General features: G+C 44.1%; 1 protein-coding gene across 2 annotated transcripts in view; it reads right to left on the bottom strand.

Moving 5' to 3' along the window:
- The window catches only part of FRMD3 (FERM domain containing 3), a 285,438-nt gene that overhangs the window by 37,091 nt on the left and 223,296 nt on the right, over positions 1-25,051 (bottom strand). For both annotated transcript variants that reach the window (XM_029920720.1, XM_029920719.1), the window contains exons 11-13: positions 18,164-18,238; positions 17,783-17,851; positions 11,973-12,097 (exon numbers count right to left, since the gene is read on the bottom strand). In XM_029920720.1, coding sequence (XP_029776580.1) covers positions 11,973-12,097; positions 17,783-17,851; positions 18,164-18,238 — 269 coding nt within the window. The remainder of the gene's footprint in view (positions 1-11,972; positions 12,098-17,782; positions 17,852-18,163; positions 18,239-25,051) is intronic.

Below are 25,051 nucleotides of genomic sequence, written 5' to 3'. Positions count from 1 at the left end.
AACTACTCACGCTTACACTGTCCCCTGGCTCACATCCCAACCCTCAGGGACCGCGACCAGATTACTTCATGGGACACTTGACTGACATATTCTTTTCCCACCCCAGCTGAGTCCTTTAAAGCAATTAATTATTACTACTTAAGTACAGCAGCAAAGTGCCCGCCGGAGCAGAAGCCGGGATTTGGGAAATTCTGTACCGAGTGGCTTCCACTCACAAAACAAAGATCCTTAACACAGAATAATGAGCAAATGAGTAATTAGAACTTGGCCCGAAGTAAGCCATTCCTTATTTAACAAATTTGACTTTAAAATCAGAATGTGATTCCCAGAAGGCAACAAGCTTCCTGCTCAAAGTCTGGGGTTTCCCCTGCAACCCAGCTCTGGGAATTCTGCTGGGTGTGGCACACGGTCTGACCACAGCCTCCTTGCCACGCCTTTCATGGTGAGGTGACAACTAACTCTCCAGTGTGCCAGAGGTCCCTGAGCAGTCGCCGGGTCCTAGCATGCTGTGATTGAAAACCAAAAGCTCGAACCCATGCCCCAGCTGTACATCCCCCCTTCTCACTGAATCACAGGACTCCTTATACTTACAGAAGTCCTCTCTCTTGATAATTCATTTGATAGAATTTAAAAAGAAATGTAGTTCTTTGGTTACTGGTTCTGCTTCAGCAAAAAGAAGCCAAGCCATCTTAGCTGTGTTCGATGCCATCTAAGGTACCTGGGCCGGGAATTTGATAACCAGGACCTTATCCAGCTAGCGACTTTGGGCAGACTATCTCCCCACTCTGGGCTTTCTCATTTGTAGAACACCCGGGGGGTGCGGGCATGCTAGATCGGGGATTGGCAAACTTCCTCTAAAGGCCCAGATAGTAAATTTGAGGCTTCTCGGGCCAAGAGGTAAAATCAAGGATATTATATCGGTTTTTACACGATCATCTGAAATGTAACCATTAGCTCCTGTGTCAAGAAAAAGAAAAAGAAAAAAGAAAAAAAGCAGTAGGCCAGCCATAGGCCATAGTTTGTGGATACTTGTGCTAGACCATCCTCAAAATTCCCTCTAGCTCCAAAAGCTGTGAAAAACATTCCTGTCCCCAAGTTCCCATTTAATCCATAAAAGATCTCAAGCCATATCTTAGAATTTGACCTTGATCCTAAGCAAAAGAATTGAGTTTAGAGCTAGAAAGTATTTGAGTGGTATTCAAGGCCACTCTTCCTACCTTATAGCTCAGAAAAATGAGGCTCCAAAAAGTAGAGCATCTTGTCTATGGTCACCTACCTGCCTGGTGGAGGTGCCAAGACCAGAGTTCATATTTCCTCATTTATCTAAGGCATCGATGCAGAAACAGGGCAGCTTCCTGAATCGCTGCTATGTTTACAGTGAGGGAATATGGTATTTCATAAAATAAAGTTTATGGGAATTAGCCAATGGCAGACCTGAAATGCTGCACCCCATTGGCATCTTGTGATGTAAAATATAAAATCTTTGCAAGACAAAACGTACTTAAATCACAACAGAAACAAATCTTTTAGCTTCCCTAACATGCTTAACATTTCAGAGATCTCCTGCAAGTGAACAAAATTCTTAGGAGTGCTTGAGTAGTTCATAAATACCAGAAACTAAAGTTCCCAAGATGAAACAAACTCCAAAGAAAGACACCCAAAGGGAAGGTGAAAGCTTTAGAAGAGCTCATGAACGTGAACTTGCAGAGCTTGGACAGGCCTTTATCTTGTCCCCTCAGTTGTTCTTGGCATCTCCTACCCACACAAGCTGTGGTCCTTTCTTCCAGAACTCAAGAGATGTGATAACAGATTCTAGACTTTGACTTTGCTAACCCACTACCGCAGTTATAAATAAATCCAGAAGCTGTCCTTTGCTCAGGGAAGGCGCCTAGCTCCTACACAAGCAGGTTTGGCTACCATAAGCCTGTCAGCAGTGAGAAACTAGGAGCCACTGAATGAAAAAGTTCAGGAGAACCCAAACTTGCACAGCGCTGGAATGATGCTTGAAAGACCTTTCAGGAGTACCTTCTTATTCAGGATATGAATCCACTTAGCTGCATTTGTGCTAAATATGTTCCCAATTCATTTATGATAGATCTTCTTGCACTAATGGTTTCAACATTAAGAAAACAAAGCAGGAATTTCCAAAACCATGCATGTGAGATGATTGCAATGGCATTAAAATGCATTGGTAAGGAACCTGCTAACACACGGATCACCTCCAGGAAGTGGGACCATCTGGGAGGTGATTTTTATCTGTTTTAGAACTTTGTAAATTTTCTAGATCATCATCAGTTTTATAACAAAACAAATAAAAACAAAACCTGTGGCAGGGACAAGTGCAACCAGAGCTGGTGCTAATTGGTCTGCCGTCACCAAGTAACACTGAGCACAGGGGAAAAGTGGTTCCACAGGACTTACGAACAGCTCCTACTGTCTGATGGGATACAGTATCAAAAAGACCAGTGTATCACTCCTAGTGCACATCCTGATACACGCTAAGCCAGGGGAAGAAATTATGTAACACAAGGGGGAAATGGCAGGGAAGAAAAACACTGAAGCTCTGAGAAGAGGGCACATTTGTCTGAGCCAGAGCCATGGAACTCCACAAAGGAAGGAAAGAGGGATGGGAATTTTCATATCAGATCCGCAAGGAGGGGACCAGAGCCAGTGGAATGGAAGAAGGAATTCGTAAGCAACATAACCATAGCAGGCTTGGGATGTTAGAGACTCCCCCAGTGATGTAACTGGATCAACTGTGTAGTGTAAGAATGGCTTTGCTTGGTATGATGTTGAACGATTAGCACATGGGGTAAAATGGACAAAAACACAAGACCCATCCGTCTGTGCCTACAAGAGGCTCACCTCAGATCTAATGAGGCATGCACACTGAAAAGTGAAGGGACGGAAAAACATTTAACATGCAAATGAAGAAAACACTGAGGTACCAATACTGACTTACATCAGACAAAATAGCCTTTAAACCAAAGACTGTGTAAGAGACAAGGGCATTATATAATGATAAAGGGACCAATCCAACAAGAGGCTATGACAATTGTAAATACCTATGCACATAATACTGGAGCACCTAAATATACAAAACAATTATTAACAGACTTAGAGAAATTTATAACATAATAATAGTAGGGGACTCTTAATACTCCACTTCTATCAATGGATAGATTATCCAGGCAGAAAATCATTAAGTGTCCTTGAATGACACATTAGACCATATGAACATATATACAGAACATTCCATCTGAAAACTAAAGAAAACACATTCTTTCCAAGTACACATGTAACATCCTCCAGAAGAGATCACATGTAGGCCACAAAACAAATCCCACTAAATTTAAGAATACTGAAATCATCCCACACATCTAATAATGTTATTTAATTGGTAATCAAAAACTACCAAAAAAAAAAAAAGAAGTACAGGACCAGATGTATTCACAGGTGAATTCTATAAAACACTGAAAGAAGAGTTTATACCTATTTTTCTGAAATTATTCAAAAAAATAGAAGAGAAAGGGAAGCTTCAAGATATACTCTATAAGGCCAGTATTAACCTGATACACAAATCAGACAAAGATAACACACACAAAAGAACATTTTAGGCCAATATCCCTGATGAACACAGATACAAAAATCCTCAACATATTTTAGCAAACTACATTTACCAATAGTTAAAAGGGCCATTCAACATGAGCAAGTGGGATTTATCCTGGAGATGCAAGGATGGTTCAATAACTCCAAATGAATTAATATGATACCCTGGGTTAAGAAAATGAAGAATCAAAATCATATGATCACCTCAATAGATGCCAGAAAAATCATCTGAAAAAATTCAACATCCATTCATGATTTTAAAAAAAACTTTCAACAAAGGGGGTTTAAAGGGAATATGCCTCAACATAATAAAGCCATAAATGTATCCATACTGGTAAAGAAGTTATACTGTTACTAGTTGCAGATGACATACTATAAATAGAAAATTATAAAGACTCCACCAAAACTACTAAAAGTAATAAATGAATTCAGTAAAGTTGCAGAATACAAAATTAATTTGCAGAAATTGGGTATTAATCAGTACTAACTGGGTACCAATACCAAAGTAGCAGAAAGAGAAATTAAGAAAACAATAATAGTTACAAATACACCAAAAAGAAAAAATATGTAAAAATCAATTTAACCAAAGAGGTGAAAAACCTACGCCCTAAAAACCATAAAACATGAATGAAAGAAACTAAAGATGACACGAGCAAATGGAAAGATATTCCATGCTCGTGACTTAGAAAAATTAAAATTGTTAAAATGTCCCATACTACCCAACGCAATCTACAGATTCAATGCAATCCTTATCAAAACACCAACACCATTTTTTATAGACCTAGAACAAATACTACTAAATAATAAAAGGATTTCTGAAGCAACCTTGAGAAAAAAGAAATATCTGGAGTTATCACAATCCTGGATTTTAGGAGGTACTACAACATTGCAGTATCAAAACAGCATGGTACTGGCATAAAAATAGTCACATGGTTCAACAGAATAGAATAGAAACCCCAGAAATAAACCCATGATTATGGTCAACTAATCTATGACAAAAGAGGCAAGAAAATAGAATTGGAAAAGTCTCTCCAACAAATGGTGTTGGGAAAAGTGGTTAGCTACATGTCAAAGAATGAAAATGGACCACTTTATTTTACCATATTCAAAAATAAACTCAAAATGGATTAAAGACCTAAATGTGAGACCTGAAACCATAAAAACCCTTGAAAAGAGCACAGGCAGTAATTTCTCTGACATCCGCAATAACATTTTTCTAGACATGTCTCCCAAGGTAAGCAAAAGCAAAATAAACACGTATGGGCAGAGAGACACACACAAACAAAAGTAAAAGTAAACTATTGGAACTACATCAAAATAAAAAGCTTCTGCAGAGTGAAGGAAACAACCAACAAAAGCGAAAGGGAGAAAATATTTACAAATTGTATATCTGATGAAAGGTTGGTATCTAAAATGTATAAAAAACTTATACAGCTCAACACCAAAAAAGCCCCCAAAACAATCCAATTAAAAAATGGATAAAGGACTGAAAAGATGGTGAAGATGTGGAGGAAAAGGAACACTTGTAAATGGTTGGTGGGAATGTCAATTGGCGCAGCCACTATGGAAAGCAGTATGGAAGTTCCTCCAAAAATTAAAAAAAGATATATGATTCAGTAACTCCACTACCGGATATTTACCAAGGAGAAACAAAAACACTAATTTGAGAAAATAGAGGCACCCCATGTTTATTTTTTTAACTATTTATTTTTGACAGAAAGAGAGAGAGAGAGAGAGAGAGCACGCGAGCACACACAAACGGGGGAGGGGCAGAGGGAGAGGGAGACAGAGGACCCAAAGCAGGCTCTGTGCTGACAGCAGACAGCCTGACATGGGGCTCGAACCCATGAATCATGAGATCATGTCCTGAGTCAAAGTAAGACGCTTACCCACTGAGCCACCCAGCCGCCCCTGCACCTCTATGTTTATTGCAGCATTATTTAAAATATCCAAGATACAGAAACAAGCTAAGGGTCCACTAATGGATGAATGGATAAGGACAGGGTGTGTGTGTGTGTGTGTGTGTGTGTGTGTGTGTGTGTGTGTGTGTGTTGGAATACTATACAGCCATAAAAGGGAAGAAATTGTGGCATTTGCAACAGCATGGATGGACCTGCAGGGTATTATGCTAAGTGAAATGAGTCAGACTGAGAAGAACAAATACCATAGGACTTCACCCCTATGTGGAATAAAAAAAAATGAATTAAAAAAACCCCAAAAGAAAAATCAGACCTATAAATACAGAGAACAAATTGATGGTTACCAGAGGGTTGTGGGGAGGTACGGGCAAAACAGATGAAGGGGAGAGGGAGATACAGGCTTCCAGTCATGAAAGGAGTAAGTCAAGGAATAAAAAGGCACAGCATAAGGTCATGGTAATGTGACAGCACTGTACAGTGACAGATGGCAGCAACCCTGGTGGCGAGCACAGCATATGCATAGCCTTGTCGACTCACTATGCTGTACACCTGAAACTAATGTAACATTGTGTGTCACCTGTATTCTAAAAGGAATAAAAGACCAGCCCTAAAATGGGAAAATGAAGTAGGTCCCAAAAGGCACCTGCTATGTGCTGGGCTGAAGGGAGTGGGGTCAAGAGTACAGCATGCGTGACAATAAGGACACTACGCCTTTGAGATGCTCAGAATGCCTTCACAGATTCACAGACTTCCTAGAATCTCAGTGACATCATCTTCAGCAATCTATGGTTAGGGCTGGACACTGTAAACCCCCTTACATGCACCCTCGCCCCTCCACACATAGAGCCACAACCATGACACGTGCATGCACCCTAACACACATGCGCAACAGGGGCACACACACAATCTGCTAAATGGTGGCATGGAGAGCTAGATGTACCACTCTCCTTCATTTCTGTCTACGCTTCGGTACAGACCTGTTCTCTATCACATGCAAATGCAGCGTCAAGCCACCCTCAGTCCAACCCCACTGCCATCCTGAAGACACTCCTTTATAGAAATTCTGGTGTCTCCACTGTGCTTTTGTTTTGCCAGCAGGACGGTGTCAAGCACTTTCAACTCTATTCTTTCTACCAAGGTGGAAGAAAGCATGGTTCCCTGCCTGTTTGTTTATGCCAGCCTGCCCCACTGCTCTGGTAGGCAAGAATGACCTTCATTGGGTGTCAGTAATGCCAGCGACCAAGTCCTACAAGGTTAATGTTATCCACCTTCTCTACCATAATCCAGCATTCTCTATAACAAAAAATAAACTCCACGCAATAAAACACACAAGCATTTTGCTGTCTATGCTATGGAGACCCTACTCATATTGAAAGCGATTTTATTTATATTAATGACTCCTTAAAATGTCAGTTTTAGCCAGAACAATTCCTACTTACAATGTTCTCCTGAAATTTTCAGAAGCTCTACATGGGCCTTTTCAAATGGTTTGCCATTCCCATAAAAAGTTTTCCATAGCCCTCATCTACTTGGATCCTGTATCTGAGCAACTTTGGGGTAACCGTGAAAACTTTCCTGTTGCCTAGTGGTGCCTAGGAACGGATTTTGTTTTTTCTCTACCCAGACACAGCCAACTTCAGAGCTAATCCTCCAGCTGTTATAGGAATGACTGGGGTCACACGTTTTCCCAGAGCACCACCGGACTAATCTGGGCAGGAACACTTTCCACAGCTGTCTTTGAGAAACATGAAATTCTAGGAAGAATAAAAAGAGCTTGTCAGACAAATGAGTGGTTATAATCCTAGAGAGTCACGATGGCAGTACCGTTGCCACCACCATGGCACCCATGTGAGAAGGTGTCAGGACCTTTCCAGGTCCTTACAGACATGGTGCCTCCAAAGGTCAGGGTTAAGACCTTCTTTCTTCTCCCAACCCAATTTTTAAAAAAATTCCTAACCAGACAATTCTTGTAACAGAACTCAGACTGCCAACCTTGACCTCTTCATGGATCCAGCTCCAAAATGTGTGATTTGAAACTCCCCGCAATCAGAATCTGAATCACTCTATGGAGTCGGGGAATAGTGAGGTCCAAGTGTCCTCCACTCCATGTTTGAAGCTAGGCAAAGCAATGCACAGTACATAACTCTCTCAATGGTTCCAGTATCTAAATGGAATCATTTTTGCCACTGATCCCAGTGTGATACTGACATGTCGCTTAAGCCTTCCTGTGTCTCTACAGTCTCATCGCTAAAGAGGCTGAACTCTTTGCTGTGAGTCTCAAAGACAAGGGCAGAACGTGGCCAGGAGTCCATGGGCTGCCTACCTGCCATGTAAGCAGTGACCCTGACTTGACAACTCTCCCACTTTACTCGTGTGGATGCACTGCTTCCTCCCTAGTCCCACTTTCTCTGCCTCATTTCAGCCCTTGTTTACCTATTTTCTCGGCTTTTACAATGGTTCCTGTGTCATCTCTTGGTCTCCAACCCCAAGATTCTCAACAAGGGAGCAAATTTGTTCCCCAAGGGATATCTGGCAAACGGGACAGTACCCAACAAAAATATCCAGCTTAAAAGGTCAATGGGACTGTTTGATGTTTGAAAAACTCTGCTTCAGCCATACCTGCCTCTAAGCTGCCCTCTCTACACCACTAATGATATAAAACACAGTTCCAATCAGGTCATTTCCACACCTGAAATCCTCCAGGGCCTCCCAAGTGCCCTCAGATTAAAGTCCAAACTCCCCAGGCAAGTCAGAGAGACCCGGTCTTTTCTTAACTTTCTAACCTACCTTTTACTTTATCCCCTGATCTTTCTTCCCCAAAGAAACCAAAGCAGGCAGACCAGATCACTCACAATTCCCTCTGCCTGTCAGTCTCACCCACCCCATTCCTTGGCCTACCAATTTTATGTCAGACACTCTAATCGCACTAGAAGGGAACAAGACACGCCCCAGGTAGTCTGAGGCACTGATCTCTCATGAGGCATACAGAAAAGTGAGCTCACTTTCAATCTGCAGAGGCAGAGCCTACTCGGCACCTCTGTGGTTCTGCTGCTGACTCCCCAACAGGCTGTGTGCCTTCAGGAAGACAGTGTCTTCGTCTTTACAGGCTACAGAAACCTGCACACAGTAAGCGTGGTCTACCAGTTGTATCTGCTGTGTTTCTCATAGATGCTGCATTAAGGAATGAATGAATTCCTAGCTTCTTTCAATTTGGCTTTTGCTTGGGCATAAAAAGCACTAAAATATCAAAATACAAAGATAAAACCAAACTCATCACATTGTATGTGCCAAGAAAGTCCATCCACAAAGGTAGAGATATCTTTGTTTAAAGCTGTGTTCTCTGCCTCTCTTCTCTTTATTTACCAGAGAAATACAAATCTATCAAACAAGTATTTGTCCCTATGGATTGTCTAAATCCCATTGTCTGATACTCAAAGACAAGATACATGGGGCAGAATCAGACTCTAAAATAGTAACCAAGATATAATGGTATCAAGAACACAAAGCTAGTTTCACTGTGGGAATCATAACTTTGACTTTCATGGTACCTAACATGATTTTTCTTTCTGTCTCTAGATTGAGAAGGTCATTCCATCTACTGGACATTTAACAATACTGTCGATTTTACTTCTCTTCCTTTTAAATTGATTCTATATCCTGGAGATTGATAGGGTTTGCCTGCGCTTCAAACACCCAGAAGATGTCCCATAAGGGGACTGTCTAATAAAAAATATTTATTAGACATTTATAGAGCCATTTTGGACTTTGAAAGAGAGCAACCTATCAGTTTGACTTTATAGCTGGTGAAAGAACTTAAGATTCTTTAAAATAACTGGAAAAATTGAAAAGGTGGCTTATGGATTCTTATCACATATCATGAACATTTGTATTTTTATTGCAGTTAATTGTAATATATGTGTCTCTTCTCCACAGTGTTCACGTTAAAGACAAGGTTAGGATTTAGCAGTGGAACCTCATTATGGAAAATGGAGCAAAATGGAAGGTTTTAATTGAATGGGGGTAAAGGGTCCAAGGGAAAGCTTGCCAAGTCCCTATTATATCCCTGGGGAGGATTCCTGGGGCCACAGCAGCCTGACTTCCATATTCCTGATGGAAGTCCCATCTAGGCTTCCATCTTTGTAGACAAGGCAGTCATAATTCCAGGATTGGGTTGTTCCTTTTCCCTTCCTCTTCTCCATTCAATCTTGGAACAATCATGACCTCCAGCAAAAGCAATTTCCATTAAACCCAATGTTCCAGGTATGTGAGAGCACAGGAACAAAGGACAAGCCACCCAAAATGTACTATGGTGCATATTCATTATTCTGAATTGAAATTGCTTTGGGGAAAAAAACAGTAAAAGGACACTCAGATCCTCATCTGTCCCCCCGAAAGCAGGAAACACATCTCCCATATGAAAAACCCTCTCCCTGTAATGAAAAGTAAAATGACATCCTTATCACCAGAGACAGGAACTATGAAGCCAAGAAAGCTATAGAAACAAACCCTTTTTAGTAAATTACTACAACCTGAGCCTAAATTCTGCTTAGAATCCCTTACTAACTAAAGCTCCCAACACCTGTTTTCTTTGTCCTATCGATGTCACCGATTTACTATCTCTTTGTCTAAAATATGCATGTTAGACACAGAACCTGGGTGGCTCAGGTGGTTAAGCCTCTGACTTCAGCTCAGGTCATGATCTTATGGTTGGTGAGTTCAAGTCCCACGTTTGGCTCTCTGCTGTCAGCGAGGAGTCTGCTTTGGATCCTCAATCTCCCTCTCTCTCTGCCCCTCTCCCACTGGCTCACTCACTCTCTCTCTCAAAAATAAACATTACAAATTAATAAATAAAATGTATACAAAATTCCTGCCCTAGTCACTTCTTTAGGTCTCAATTTCATTTTGGGGCCTCTGAGTGCATATAATAGAACTTGAGGGTTTTTCCCCTCCTGTTAATTTGTCTTACATAAATTAAATCCTAGCCTAGCTGAAAGAACTTGAAGGGGAAGAAGTTTTCCTTCTCTACAAGAGGAAGCCCAGAAGAACAACACTGGTGATCAGAAGTGAAAGTTGCTTTTATTTCACTTGAAAAACGTACAAAAACAGAGAGGGCTGGAAAATGTAGACAAGCACCATGAACCATGAGATCCAGCTAATTTAGCATGGAACTTACAGAGTTAGTTGTTAAGACAGAGTACAGGCCATTACTATAACCAGGCATTCTCCTTATCATCATCTTGTAGCTCAGCTGGGGGGAAAAGGGTCCCCTAAGGCCCCATCCTTCCTATTTTGCGTGCTTTCCTTCCACTCATGGAATCTGGGGGCATCTAGTTACCCAGTTCTCTTCCTCGCCATTAAGCTTCCTTACAGGAAAAGATTTATTAAAATGATTTACACCTCAGTGTAAAGTAGCCACTGCTACCTCTCCCAAGAGTATCTGCATCCCAATCCATACTCTTATTACAGACAGAAGAGTTTCCCCTATGGACGGAATCTGTGAATTGAAGCTGCAGGTGAAGGTGATCTTTTGGAGACAGAAGACCTGCCCTCTTGAAGTTGCTCCATAGCCTAATTTTAAATGACGAAACCAAATCCACTTAATGTTAGGGAAGAGCATGTTACGTTTGTGTTCAGGTTTCCAGTAACTATTTTGTGTGTATTTGAAAATACACTTTGAAATTAGCATGTGAGATTTGCCTCACTAGTCATCTACAGCAAGCAGTGTGGAGAGGTTTTCCCCTGGAGTAAGTGAAGTCTCTAAATTAAAAAAAGAAAAGTCTAGATGCACACATATTATAGTCCTTAAGAATACAACAACTTTTGAGTTGAAGTGGACCATATGTATTTTGGTTTGTATGAAAAGCATCAGAGAAAGTCCTATGGGAAAGGAAATAGAAGTATGAGGAAATACTGAGGCAGAACAGAATGACCAGTATAGAGACACATACGGAGAATTCTTTACAACCATGAATTTGATTATGATTATAATAAAAACTTACCATCCAGGAGAGCTTTGTACAATGATGGAAATGTTCTTGGTCTGACCTTTCCAAGATGGTAGCCATTAGCCACACAGGGCTATATTACCCACTGGAAATGCAGCTAATGTGCCTGGAACTGAATTTTTAATTTTTAATTTTAATAATTTTAAATGGCCACACATTGCTAGTGGCTACCATGCTGGAGGGGGGCGGGTGTCTAACACCATGACTGCTTTAACACATAGTGTTCAGGAATACTTTGTTATCTGTGAACTTTCTCTGGGAGAAACTGATAGAACTCTCAAGATAATACAGATTTCCAGTTGCAAACAGCTTATTTCCTAAAAGTAATTTATGACTCACTCCATCCCCTACCCCAACCACTGCCCAGGTACTCAGGAGGGGTGCCTCCTCATCCCTTCAGGGTAATGCAGTGCCAGCCTCTGGAAGGAAGCATACTCACCCTCGCCCAGCGGAAGCTCCTCTTCCTGCTCACTTGGGGAAGGCAGCAGGGGCTGCAGGGGCTCCATGTTAATGATGAGCTGTTTGTTCAAAGAGTGGGAACTTCGGCTCTGAGTAACGTTGGCTCTGAAAACAGACACACGTCAGGGTGTTGGTTTCCGTTGCAAACGCCAGACCTCCATCTCAGTCAGTTACCCAAGTTGGGAATGGTCTCTGGACTCACACAGTGGATTAGGCCAGTGGTAAAAACAGTATAACACTTAGGATGCACATCCCTTTTTAACCTTAAGGTTCTGACAAAATGTCCATGTGTTCTAATGCAACACAGTATTGCTCCATATGTAACCAGACTTGGGCAAGGTGACAACATGGGCATTGATAAAGACAAGGGAGGCAGGTGTCACTGAGCTAGATATGCAGAAAAGTAAATGAAGGTGGGGCATCCTGGGTGGCTCAGTTGGTTCAGTGTCCGACTCTTGGTTTCAGCTCAGGTCATGATCTCATGGGTTTGTGGGTTAGGGCCCCGTGTCGGACTCTGCACTGATTGTGCAGAGCCTGCTTGGGATTCTCTCTCTCCTCTTCCCCATTCATGCTATCTCTGTCGCTCCCAAAAATGAATAAATTTTTAAAAATTTTTAAAAAAGTAAATGAAGGACATGGCTCTACGTAATTTAACAACCACCAAAAAAAACCAAACATGAAGACAGAACCCTGCCAGATAGATAGTACAGGAGTTCTATGGCATCAAACAATCTTGCTGTCACTGGATGTCCAACATTTAATATCAGCATTTAATACTCCCATTCAAATTCACACCCCTCTCACCAGCCAGCCACAGAAGCTCTGTTTTTTTCATTTTGAAAAGAGCAGACACGTGTCATTGGCTGCGATGGTTAGCAGATGGCAAAGAAAATGTACAAATGTCTTGTCAAGACTATTGGCTGATAGCAGGAAGCCCGTCTACACTGCCTGCTGCAGGGAGACCAGCCGTCTTCTGCCCTGACAGACAGGGAGGTGGGGCATCTCTGGTGGGTGTTTTCACACCTTTCGCTCTTCATGTTTCCCATCAAAACCAAAACCCATCCATCTTGAAAGATGGTATCAAATGTCTCCTACCTTTTGATGCCCCCATGGATGGCCCTCACAACACATTTTCATTCATATTCTCTCTCTCTCTCTCTTTCTCTCTTACACACACACACACACACACACACACACACACACACACACACACCCCTCTCCTTTCTTTTATACCTCATAGCATTTGCCACTTATGTCTTGCTATAATTACTGGTGTACTAATCAGCCCCACCTTGACAAGTGCCTTATGGGCAGAGACAGATCCGTCCTGGTGTGCCCTACAGCGCCTCCCAAGGCATCTTGTTAAGGGCTGTTCACATTTGAAACTGGAGTGAATTGAACGCAATCCTGTCTTGACATAAGCAGCCATTTCAGGTTGGCATGGGTGTTGCTCAGGCTGGTTACAGGACTGCCTTATAACCCAGGCATTTCTGTTTGGCACAGGACAGGGAAGGAGAAGGACCTAGTAACATCTAGAGTAAAAAAGCCCACCACAGCTGGCAATGGCTGGAAAAATAAAATTATGAGGACTTGCTTAACCATGGAGTCCTGTCCTTCCTTAGTTCACTCTACAACCACTTATTCTGCAGCCCATATATACGTATTGGATGGTCTGCCTCATTCCGCAGAGCCATGGTCCTTGCCTTAAGTAACTCACTCTCTAGAACTAGGATTTTCAAATGTTTTGACTGAGACCCACATTAAGAAATATAACTTAGGGGTGCCTGGTGGCTCAGTCAGTTGAGTGTCCAACTTGGGCTCAGGTCACGATCTCGTGATTCATGAGTTCGAGCCCTGCAAGAGGCTTGCTGCTGTCAGAGTGGTGCCTCTGTCCCCTTCTCTCTCTGCACCTCCCCTATTCATGCACTGCCTTTCTGCATGATTTATCCTCCAATGCCCCAGAGAGGACTCTGTTCACAACTACTAATGTCCCGCTCTCTGGCTACATGAGATTCCGCTCTGTCAGATGGCCTTCTAAAACATACGCCAAAATCCCCGTCAGTTCCCATCCTGCCCTTCCACTTGAGCTCCTGAGGCAACAGCTTCTCTGGCTATAGTTTCCCCAGGCCAAGTTAAGGGACTGTACTCTGTTTCCCATTCTCACCCGTCAACTGATTCTGCAAAATGCCTGACCCCCTTTCACAGCCCACTCATGTGTGGACTTAGCATAGAACAGTTTTCCAATGAAACAATTGCTAGGAAATCTATTGAGGTAGAAAGGTTTCTTTGGAAGCTGCAAGTATATTCTGAGATTGGCTTCAAAAACTGATGGCATAAGCTCAAGCAACTAACACAAGGCTCGTGAAATCCTCCATCAGCTCTTGCGGTGGAGGAGGTGTTGTTGGCCTGTCACCAAAACTCCATCTGAAGAAGCTTTAATGAGGACACGTCTGTCAAATTCTAACTTCCCATCTTTGGATGAGAGACAAGAAAAATAACGTCACCACCTCACATGTGTATGGCACTCTCTAATTTTTAACGTACTTTTTAAAATACCCATAACAAAACCTAGATGTTGAGCAAAGTAATATTCTGAATCTTGTTTTATAGATGAGTAAAGTGGTGATCAGAGAAGTTAAGAGACCTACCCAAGACCACACAGCTTGTAAGGGACACAACCAAGATGAGATCCACTCATGACCCCTAGACAGGTGCTCATTTCAGGTCCAAATGCTGCCTCTAGGAGTCCCCTGGTGGTGGCTGCTATGCCCAGGTGACTCACACAGCCAGCCCTGGGCTCACAGCGCTGCAGCCTTTTGCCTCACTGGGGCCCCGACATGGGTGGGTGATTCTCACCAAGTAGCCAGCCCAGGAGAGCTTTGCGTGAGGCTTTTGCCATCAGCAAAGGTCAGTGAGCTATCATGAGAGTTAGCTTTTTCTCTTTTTAAAAAACAAACAAACAAAAAATCCCAAAACAGTGTCCTGAGTCTGTCTCTGCTGCCTCTCTCCACACACACACACACACACACCCCTAAGCAAAAGGAGTAGTCCGTGAACTTGGCATTCTTTGAAGAGCATAATCTCAAGTGTGAGGGAAGACAACTAATCAAAGGCTTACTGTCACCATTCTAAAGGAGTGGCATCTCTGAACACAGCCAGAGAAAGAATTCATTACTATACTCTCACTTTTGACAGCCACATCAAAGAAGCCAAAATAATTCAAAAATAATTATTTAAGGGAAACAATTTCTTACATGCAACTGGCTACTAGGACGAACTGAGAAGTTGCTACTGAAAGTGGCACCTCTCTATATCTCTGATTGCACTGTTGCCTCCCACGCGACCAAGGTCCCCAGGGCAGCACCGTGGACAGACCTCGGGTCTCAGAAAACTGCAGGCATGCTGTGGTCACCCCACACCCCTGGTTCGTGCATTCACTCAACAAATATGCACTGACCTCTACTGTGTGCCAAGTGCTGTTTTAGGTGTTGGGCAAAATGTAGATGACTAAAACAGACACAAGCCTTTTCCTCCCACAGCTTGCTTTGTATCATTACCTTAAACCAAATCCTCCCTGTGTTGTCGGAGATTTGAGAGACATTGCCAACAAGCTGAGGACCAGAGAGGTGTCCTGAGGATGTGAGCTCAACAGACTTTTATATTCACATAAAAGGGTCAGTGGAAGGGAAAGAAATAGCAATGTGAACCAAAGTCTCCAGGGCCTACAGGTCCTGGGGGACTTTTAGAAGATTCCAGAAAAGGGAAACAATAAATTGACTGATGCCTCATTTCCATCTCTTCTGGTGGTTCCGTCCACTCCAGGAGCAGATTCTCACTATGGCCACTCTGCCCCCTTCACTCCCACATCCTGGTTATCCAAAGTGTGGTCCATGAACCAGCCACATGGTCACCGCCTAGGACTCAACAGAAATGCCAGATTCATGAATCAGAATCTGGCTTTAACAAGATCTGTAGGTAATTCCTCTCCAAGTTAAGGTTTGAGAAGCCACGATCTAGGAATCCTTGATTCCCATAAGTTATACAAACATCAATTGAAAAGAGAAATTTTTTTCAAATTATTTCTGATCTCATTAACCAGCCATATATGGTAACTATGGGATTCTTGGAATGTCTTAGTATTTGGAATATATCTCTCTGAAAGTACATTGTTAAGAACAGTTTCCTTCTTTGTGTTTGTGCTATCAATAGAACTTCCCGGCAGCAAGCATTTCTTCTTCTCCTTTTTTATTTAAGATCAAACACCCACACTTCAATCTACAAGAATAAAACCCAAGCTGAGACCCTGGGGTAGTTCTGCCTCCCAGCTTCTAAGAGAATGACAGAGGTTTTCTGGGGGGCACAAATGCTACAAAGAAAAGAACACAGGCTTAGGTCTCCCACAAAACAAAAAAATATGACCTTAGATAAATCATTTAACTTCTCCAAGACTCAAGTTCCCTTGTCTATAAAATAGAAGCATCAAATTAGGTGATCCTTCAGGTCATTCCTGGCCCAAAGAGTCTAGAAAAGTTCAAATTATACATTTTATCATTTCCTCTTTTTCACTCCTGCTTCACTAAGTAACCATAATTTGCAGAAGAGGGACTATACAGACTGTAAAATGAATACAAATAAAAGACTAGAGTGTTGTCAGTGGATAGGCTCTAAGACTTGCACAGTTTTGTTCTAAGGTGTCCCCAGCCAAGGTGTCCCAGCTTCCCTAGCCCGACAGCTTTTTCTCAAAGCAGGGAAGACCACTTCCACTGACATGCCCATGACAGCTTCCCACTGAGTCACCCAAACCGGGAATGAATCGTTCTCTTGCACACATGCACATGGGATTTTGTGCCAACTATAGTTCTGCTCCCCTGAGTGGGGAAGAAGAGCTCTCTGAATGCCTGCCCAGGCTGGCTCAGCCACACTTCCAAGAGCCCAGCAACCCAGGGAAGAAGGGAAGAGGCAGCCAGTTCACTGGGTCACCCTGGAAATTGAGGAGACTGGGCAAATCTGAGCACAAGGGAGCCTCTTCCAAGTCTGAAGAGAGGGAAGGAGGAAAGAGGTGCCCATCAACGAGTATGTAGGAATCTCCTCAAAAACATAACCTAGGATGATCCTGCCTTCAAAATGGGGAGTGCTATGGTGAGAATGTTCAGCTTTAGCTATTTAGCATAACTGAGACTTAGGATACACAATGATTTGCGTATACTGTGGTGGTATGAAGTCCAACATGACCAAGAGAATACTTAATTCCGAAGAACTGTATATACTACCACATTAGTGAAGGTGCATACTCTTGAACCGCTAATCACCAAGTTCCTCATTCCTCTGAGTGACCTTTGGGTGTAAGGAGCTCTAGGCAAGATGAGCACCCTTGCCTTTCTGGTGTCAAACAGCCTGGAAGTCGGGCCATTGGGAACTGGCCATGTCTGATGAAGAGGCAGGAACAGAGAGCAGCTCTAAGATGGCAGGTCTTAGCCAGGAGATGACACTGCTCTGCCTCACACACACTGTTTGTGTGACACTCCGGGTCCAGTCAAGCCGAGGACTCCCCACAGAGTGACTCAGAACAGAGTCCAGCTGTACCCACACCGTGGCCCTGTCACATCTGCCCCAGAGAGGCTGCCAGGATGTCAAGAGGGTTGTGCCTGGAACCAGATTTGCACAAAATGACCCTGGCACAGGCAGCTGGTACCCTTAAGCCCTTTCCTGTTACGGAGGATTTGACAAAGCCAGCTTTTAAATCCTGTCCATCCCAGAAGCCTCTCGGAGCCCTGGGGACCACCCACTCACCTGTGCACCTCCGGAGGGTCTCTCTGGATTTTGGAGCTGGCCTCTACCACCTCTTTGGCAACTTTACCACTGCAAAAGACAAACATAACGTCTATGCACAGACACTCTGAGCAGAAGTGTGCGAGGGGTGTGCAGCACGTGTTTTTTTAACTTCACAACAGTCTGATCGACTCTAGAAATCCATGCTTTTTCTCCCTCTACGAGAGAAGTTACTATGGAATTTGAGGGGGCTTCATGAGTGGAAGGCATGAGTGGAGTGTTCAGTGGAGAACCGAAACAGGGGGACAAGCCAATGGGTCCTGATTTATAAGCAAAATATTCAAAAAGTAAATGGCTTCTCCCATCCCAACCCATCACCAGTATGGAATCATGGGTACCCACCTGTATCGAAATCGACTTCCTTTAAAAAATATCTTGCTGCTGGACACAGTCTTGATCTGACTGGATTTTGCATACCTTGGAAAAGAAGCAAAACAGAGGTGGTAGTGACATTGGCAAATCAAGGGAGACATGCTGTAAAGTGTGGTAATCGAGTATTTGGGGCTGTAAGAAATGCATGCTGTTGATGATTCAGTGCGTGAACACAGGCACGCACATCTGAACAGAAGTTCCATCAAAAGATAATTACTTTCAATATGTGTATTGTACTCTGCAATCTCTTTTTCTTCTTTCTAAATGCTGGTGATGGCCCACATATGGTTTCATAATCCATTACTGGGTTACAACCTATAGAAAGGGCCCGGCACTGGGGATTAAGGAGGGCACTTGTTGGGATGAGCACCGGGTGTTGTCACTATTCCTGAAACCAATAGTGAACTATATGCTAATTAACTAAACTTTAAATTTATAAAAAGGGATTCTTTCCCAATTTCCATTGGAAAGATAGGGAGAAGACTGCGTTAAGTCGCATGGTGTCAAGTTACCCGTTGCCAGGCACTTTCTTGCCTGTGCCTGAACCAACACTATAGCAGAAAACTGTATCCCAGTGACACAGGTCACTCACCATGTCACAAAGAACCCACCTACTGTGTACTGCCAGAAAGAGGACACAAGGGCTCATGTCACCTTGGAAATGGTCACTGGTTTGAATATTCTCCAGAAAGTCACCATGACTCAGCGCCCTTTTAAAGAACCCAAACTGGGAGATGACTAAGACACACGAGGAACAAGAAGCCCAAGAAGCCCTGATTCGGCAGCTCTGAGCACACTGTAAACACACGTAAACATGAACTAAACCACAGCATTCTGCAAAACATTGAGAACATGGGCTGCCTGGAGGCCACCCACGGGGCACGAAATTGCTGTGACAGCTAAGGATGACCCTCCGTCAATCACTTTGAGCCTCATGCAACTAAACCCAAGTTAGAAAGAATGGTCTGCAAGAGTTCAAGACATTTAAAATATTGACAGTCACAAGATCTTACTAGAAAAACCACACAGAACAATGGAATTCTAAGCAATCACTGCACACAGCCAGGGCTGTGGTTAGAAGTTTTCCCGTGCAGGTGCGATCCCCACCCGTGGGCATCTTGAAGCCTTCATTCATTTGTTTAGCAATTGTTAACCAAATGATTAGCCTGCTCTGCACACCCCATGCTAAGGGAAGACACACGGTCTCTGTATTCGGGCTGTAAGGTCTAGGAGGGAAATGGAAATTCATCCAGAAATGAGGCACCTAAGTGAATAACTGTAAACTGCAAGTGGTGGTGGGGGCCATGAAGGAAATGATGCAATAAAAGTACAGGATGGGGAGACTAATCCAGTCTGGAGGCCAGGGGTTTGGGCTGAGATCCAGGGGTGGGAAGGTATTGACCAGGCAAGTGTTCTGGGCGGAAGGCTCAGCAGGCACAAAGCCCTGAGCCTGAGCACTGGAGGCACTAAAACGATCTGATGTACATTTCCCCTGTTGTTATTATTCTTGTCATCACGAACCCACACCCACACACACATTTTCCCCCCTAATTTAGCAGGACCTGACCTTAAGCTGTTCTCACTAAGGATTCTGGCCTTCCTCCGCAGAACAATGGAAAGTCTTGGTAACACTTCTGCAAAGAAGTCCCTTCTCCCTTCCACTTCTGCAAACAGCCTAAGCCAATAGGGAAGGGTACTGGGGACAAGTGAGGAGCAGAGAGAACAAGATGGGAAGGGAGGAGGTAAAATCCTGAGGAGGGTGATTCTATTTCAAGGCAGGGCCCGAAGAAGACAGTGGGGGAGCCCCGAGGAGCATAGGAGACCCACACCTGGGAGGTGTGGATGTATGAGTATAAACCCCGCCAGCAAGTGTGCCAACACGGGACAGTCCCACAACACCCTCCTCCTCCTACGAGGACATGCCTGCTCCAGATGCACCTGCCTCCACCACACGTGCCCACGCGCACACACACACAACCTTGGGGAGCTGCGAGCCTGACACGTAATTTACAGGAGTCTGAGAAAAGGCCCATCTTCATGTCTTTCTCCCCATCTTCTCCACAGGCTGCTCCCCAGCCTCAGAGACAGGAGGGCTGAGAAACTTTCAAATAAGCTTCTGCTTTCAGAATGTTTCTCATTGTTGGTCTAGGATCTAAGGATCCTTGGGGCAAGGCGTTGGCTAAAGTTAAGAGCCTTAAATGGAGTTGTTAACCCCTAAAACTAAGGTAACATCACGTCCACTATACTTCAAAAAACACATTAATTAATGGGGCATCTTGGTAGCTCAGTCAGTTGAGCATCTGACTCTTGATCAAGTGAATGATGCCAGGGTCATGGGATCAAGTCCCCATCGGGCTTCATGCTGAGCGTGGAGCCTGCTTAAGATTCTCTCTCTCCTTCTGCCCCTCTCCCCTTCTCACATTCTCACTTACAAATAAATAAATGCATAAATAAAACATTAAAAAAAGAAAAAGAGCCTTAATTGGCTGAAATGCAGCTCTGTGCCCAGTTTATAGAAGATACCAGAAGCTCTAAGGGATGTGGCAAGCCCAGCAGTTCCAGGGAGCCTCTTGGGGGCGGGGGGCTTTTCACTGGTTCAGCCTCAGCTCCACTCTTGCGGGCCCTGGAGGAGGCCGCTGCCTTCTCACACCAGAGTGGCATCTCAGTGGGAGGCCTGGGAGCTACTCTGCATCCACAGGAGCCCTCAGGTCAGAAGACATATTTCACAGAAAAAGTGAAGAGCTGCCTACTCAGGATGTGAGAAGTGCAAACGGTGTTGGCTGCTTTCTGGCGGCTGGCTGCCCTTGATGACTATTTGTGTCATTTCCTTTGCTCAGAGACACTCTCCTGAGAGATTTACTGCCAATTCCCGGCCCTCTCAAACGTGCCGCAAACTCCCAATCATGCTTGGCTTGAGATCTCCTCTTTCTAAATGTTTATTTTTGAGAGCGCACAAGTGAGGGAGGGAGGCGCAGAGTGAGGGGGACGGAAGATCAGAAGCGGGCTCTGTTGCTGACAGCAGTGAGCCCGATATGGGGCTTGAACTCAAGAACCTCAAGATCATGACCTAAGCAGAAGTTGGATGCTCAACCGACTGAGCCACCCAGGTGCCCCTGGGTTGAGATCTTTAATGGGTTTCTAACAGGGGAGTTTATTCCGAGCGCTTGAACAACATAAACCTCTGGGAACTGGGAGGCACAGCTGGGTGGAGGGAGATGGTCAGGGGAAAAGGAAGGGGGCTGGGCGACAGGAGGTGTCTCCAGGTGTTCCCAATCCTGGCCATCTGCCAGCAGCATCTGGAATGGGGGTTAAAACACCACGACTCGGGCTCCATCACTAGACATTCTCATTCAGCATGTCTGAATTTTTTTTTTAATTTTAATGCTTATTTATTTATGAGAGAGAGAGAGAGAGAGAGAGAGAGAGAGAAGGAAAGACAGTGTGAGCAGGGAGGAACACAGAGAGAGGGAGACACAGAATCCAAAGCAACCTCCAGGTTTTGAGCTGTCAGCACAGAGCCCAGTGCAGGGCTCGAACCCATGAACTGTGAGATCATGACCTGAGCTGAAGTGGGACGCTTAACCGACTGAGCCACCCAGGCGCCCCAGCAGGTCTGAATTTATCACACACCTCATCATTCCAAGGCAGTATACTTGCACCTAAGAACTCCGAGTCCCCACATTCTCCTTGAAAGACCCAAAAGGTAGTGTTTTACCTGGAAGAGCAGAGACCCAGGGTTCCTACCTGCTTTTGCGGCTTTTCCAAGCCTCAATTTATCCATGAATCTTCTAAGAGGCTTAAATTCATAGTGTTCTGAGGCGGGTTAAGCAAGATCAAGTGATTCAAAGCTCCTGATGGTTATAGTTTCCCTTCCTCCCAAAGTTCACTCTCAAACCTCAGCATTGCCTTCTCACTTTGAACCACCAGAGCCAATTCTCTGAAGCATGGAGATGCTGGGGAACTATTTCAAACACTCTGAAAGGCAGGAAGAGAACCTCTACGCTCCGACTAGCTGACAGTTCACCAGGCTCTCACATCACTTATGGGCCCCGAGCACAAGCCTACCCACGGAAGGCAATGAATGACAAGGCCAAACAGCAATTCTGTCTCCTCCAGCCTTCTTTCCTGTCTGCCCTCCGCCACTGCCGTCTGCAGCTCCCCACCAAAATCCTGGCACAGAAGCTACAGAAGACTGTTCTCAAACATCTGGCTCACAGGCAAACCCAGCAGTCCCCAATTTACCAACACCTGGCTTGACAAAACTATGCATCCACATGGTGGCCTGGCCACGGCTCTCCACCCCAGGACTGCAGCACTGTACCCAGAGATCTCTTCCTACCGCATTAGGGGTTTCTGCCCAGTCCTGACACTGAAGCTGTGCTTTAAATGGAATACCTGGGGCACCTGGGTGGCTCCGTGGGTTGAGCGTCTGACTCTTGATTTCAGCTCAGGTCACGATCTCACAAGTTTGTGAGTTCGAGCTCCGCATCGGGCTCTGCACTGATCCTGCGGAGCCTGCTTGGGATTTTCTCTCTCCCTCTCCCTCTCTGCCCCTCCCCTGCTTGCACTCTTTCTCTAAAAATATATCAATAAAACTTAAAAAAAAAACTTCAACAAATGAAATGAATATAAACGGGATACCACGTGTGAGATGTGCCATGCATGCAGTCAGTGCCTGGAATGCTCGAAGTGCTCGCTAAGTGACAGGATCATGTGACACATGGCCCCGCCTCTAACTTCTTCCCTGGCACTTGCTACGACAGGTGCGGGGAGATGCTGGGTGGTGCTCTAAGAAGTCACGTGTAGAATCGACAGTACAACTTCCCATTTTATCATGGTTTGTGGCTTCTGGGGTAACCACAGCCAGAACAACAATGTGAATACTGAGCAGCTACTATGGGCCATGTACCATCCAAAGTATCTCAAATATATTAATTTGATGTATGCTCATAGCTCTCTCCTAAGAAGAAGCAATCCACCTTTTTATGGGAAAAAACTGAGGCGCAGAAGGGTTAATTCCCTGAACAATGGTAACGTAATAGAAGCTGGAGAAACCGGGCGGCAAATCCAGGTCTGTATTTTTAAAATAATGCATTAGTCGTGCAGGTTCTCAACTTCAGATTCACCCCCAGCAGACTTCTCAAAACACGAGTTTCTGATTCAGTAAGTCTGGAGTGGAGCCCAAGAATCTGCATTTCCAGCAAGTCCCCAGGCCATGCTGATGCGGGTCTAAGGACCCGACTTTAAGAGTCACTGGATTAGAGCACCGAACCCTCGCCTGCACATTAGCACTGCCTGGGAAAGATTTTGTTCTGCCAGTTCCTAGATCCCTCATCCCAGATTCTGATTTTTTAAAAAATATTTTATTTATTTTTGAGAGACAGACAGACAGCGTGAGCAGGGGAGGGTCAGAGAGAGAGGGAGACACAGAATCTGAAGCAGGCTTCATGCTCTGAGCTGTGAGCACAGAGCCCAACGCAGGGCTCGAACCCACAAACCACGAGATCATGATCTGAGCTGAAGTCGGATGCTTAACCGACTGAGCCACCCAAGTGCCCCTGATTTTTTTTAATGACAAGTTTATTGAGATATAATCCACATACCATAAAATTCACCCTTTTAGATCATGCACGTCAGTGGTCTTTAATATAATTCACAAAATTTAAAATAATAATAAAAACATTTTCATCACCCCAGAAGGAACCAGCCTCCCACTTCCTGCCCTCTTTTCCTCCACTCCCAGTCCTAGGCAATCACTAATCTACTTTCTGTCTGTAAGGATTTGCCTATCTTGGACATTTCATACCAATAGAATCATACAATGTGTGGCTTTTATGTCTGGCTTCTTTCCACTTAGCTTTGTGTTTTCTTTTGTGTTGTTGTTGTTTTAATGTTTATTTATTTTTGAGAGAGAGAGAGAGAGAGAGAGAGAGAGAGAGAGAGAGAGAGAGAGAGAAGGGGAGGGACAGAGAGAGAGGGAAACAGACTCCCAAGCAGGCTCCACACTGCCAACCTAGAGCTCGATGCAGGGCTCGAACTCACAAACTGTGAGATCATGACCTGAGCAAAACCAAGAATCAGATGCTTAACTCACTGAGCCCTCTAGGCGCCCCAAGCTTCATGTCCAGGCCCATCCCGGCTGTGGCATGGAGCGGTGCTTCATCCCTCTGGACGGCTGCACAAATTTCCATTGCACAGACATTCCTCTTTCTTTTTTCTGTTCATCACTCAATGGGCACTGTAGCTATTATGAATAATGCTATGAACATTTGTGTCCATGTTTTTGTGAGGACCCGAATTCTGATTTAATTGGAGGTAGGGTTGGGTCCACAGATTGGTAGTTTTTAAAAGCTTCCCCAGGTGGTTCTAATGTGCAGTCAGTTCTAAGAACCACTGGTTTAGAATCTTATTACTCAAAGTCTGGTCCATGGGCCTACAGCATAGCCTCACCAGGGAACTTATTAAAAATATGGACTCAAACAAATAATCCAGTGAAGAAATGGGCAGAAGATATGAACAGACACTTCTCCAAAGAGGACATCCAGATGGCCTACAGACACATAAAACGATGCTCAACATCACTCATCATCAGGGAAATACAAATCAAAACCACACTGAGATACCACCTCACACCAGTCAGAGTGGCTAAAATGAACAAAGCAAGAGACTATAGATGTTGGAGAGGGTGTGGAGAGATGGGCACCCTCTTACACTGTTGGTGGCAATGTAAACTGGTGCAGCCACTCTGGAAAACAGTGTGGAGGTTCCTCAAAAAACTATCGATAGAACTTCCTTATGACCCAGCAATAGCATTGCTGGGGATTTACCCAAGAGAAACAGAAATGCTGATGCATAGGA

The sequence above is a fragment of the Suricata suricatta genome, chromosome 13, assembly GCF_006229205.1.
Source record: "Suricata suricatta isolate VVHF042 chromosome 13, meerkat_22Aug2017_6uvM2_HiC, whole genome shotgun sequence".
Lineage (NCBI taxonomy): Eukaryota > Metazoa > Chordata > Mammalia > Carnivora > Herpestidae > Suricata > Suricata suricatta.
The sequence above is the reverse complement of the archived record's forward strand: the minus strand, read 5'-3'. Positions and strand labels throughout refer to the sequence as shown.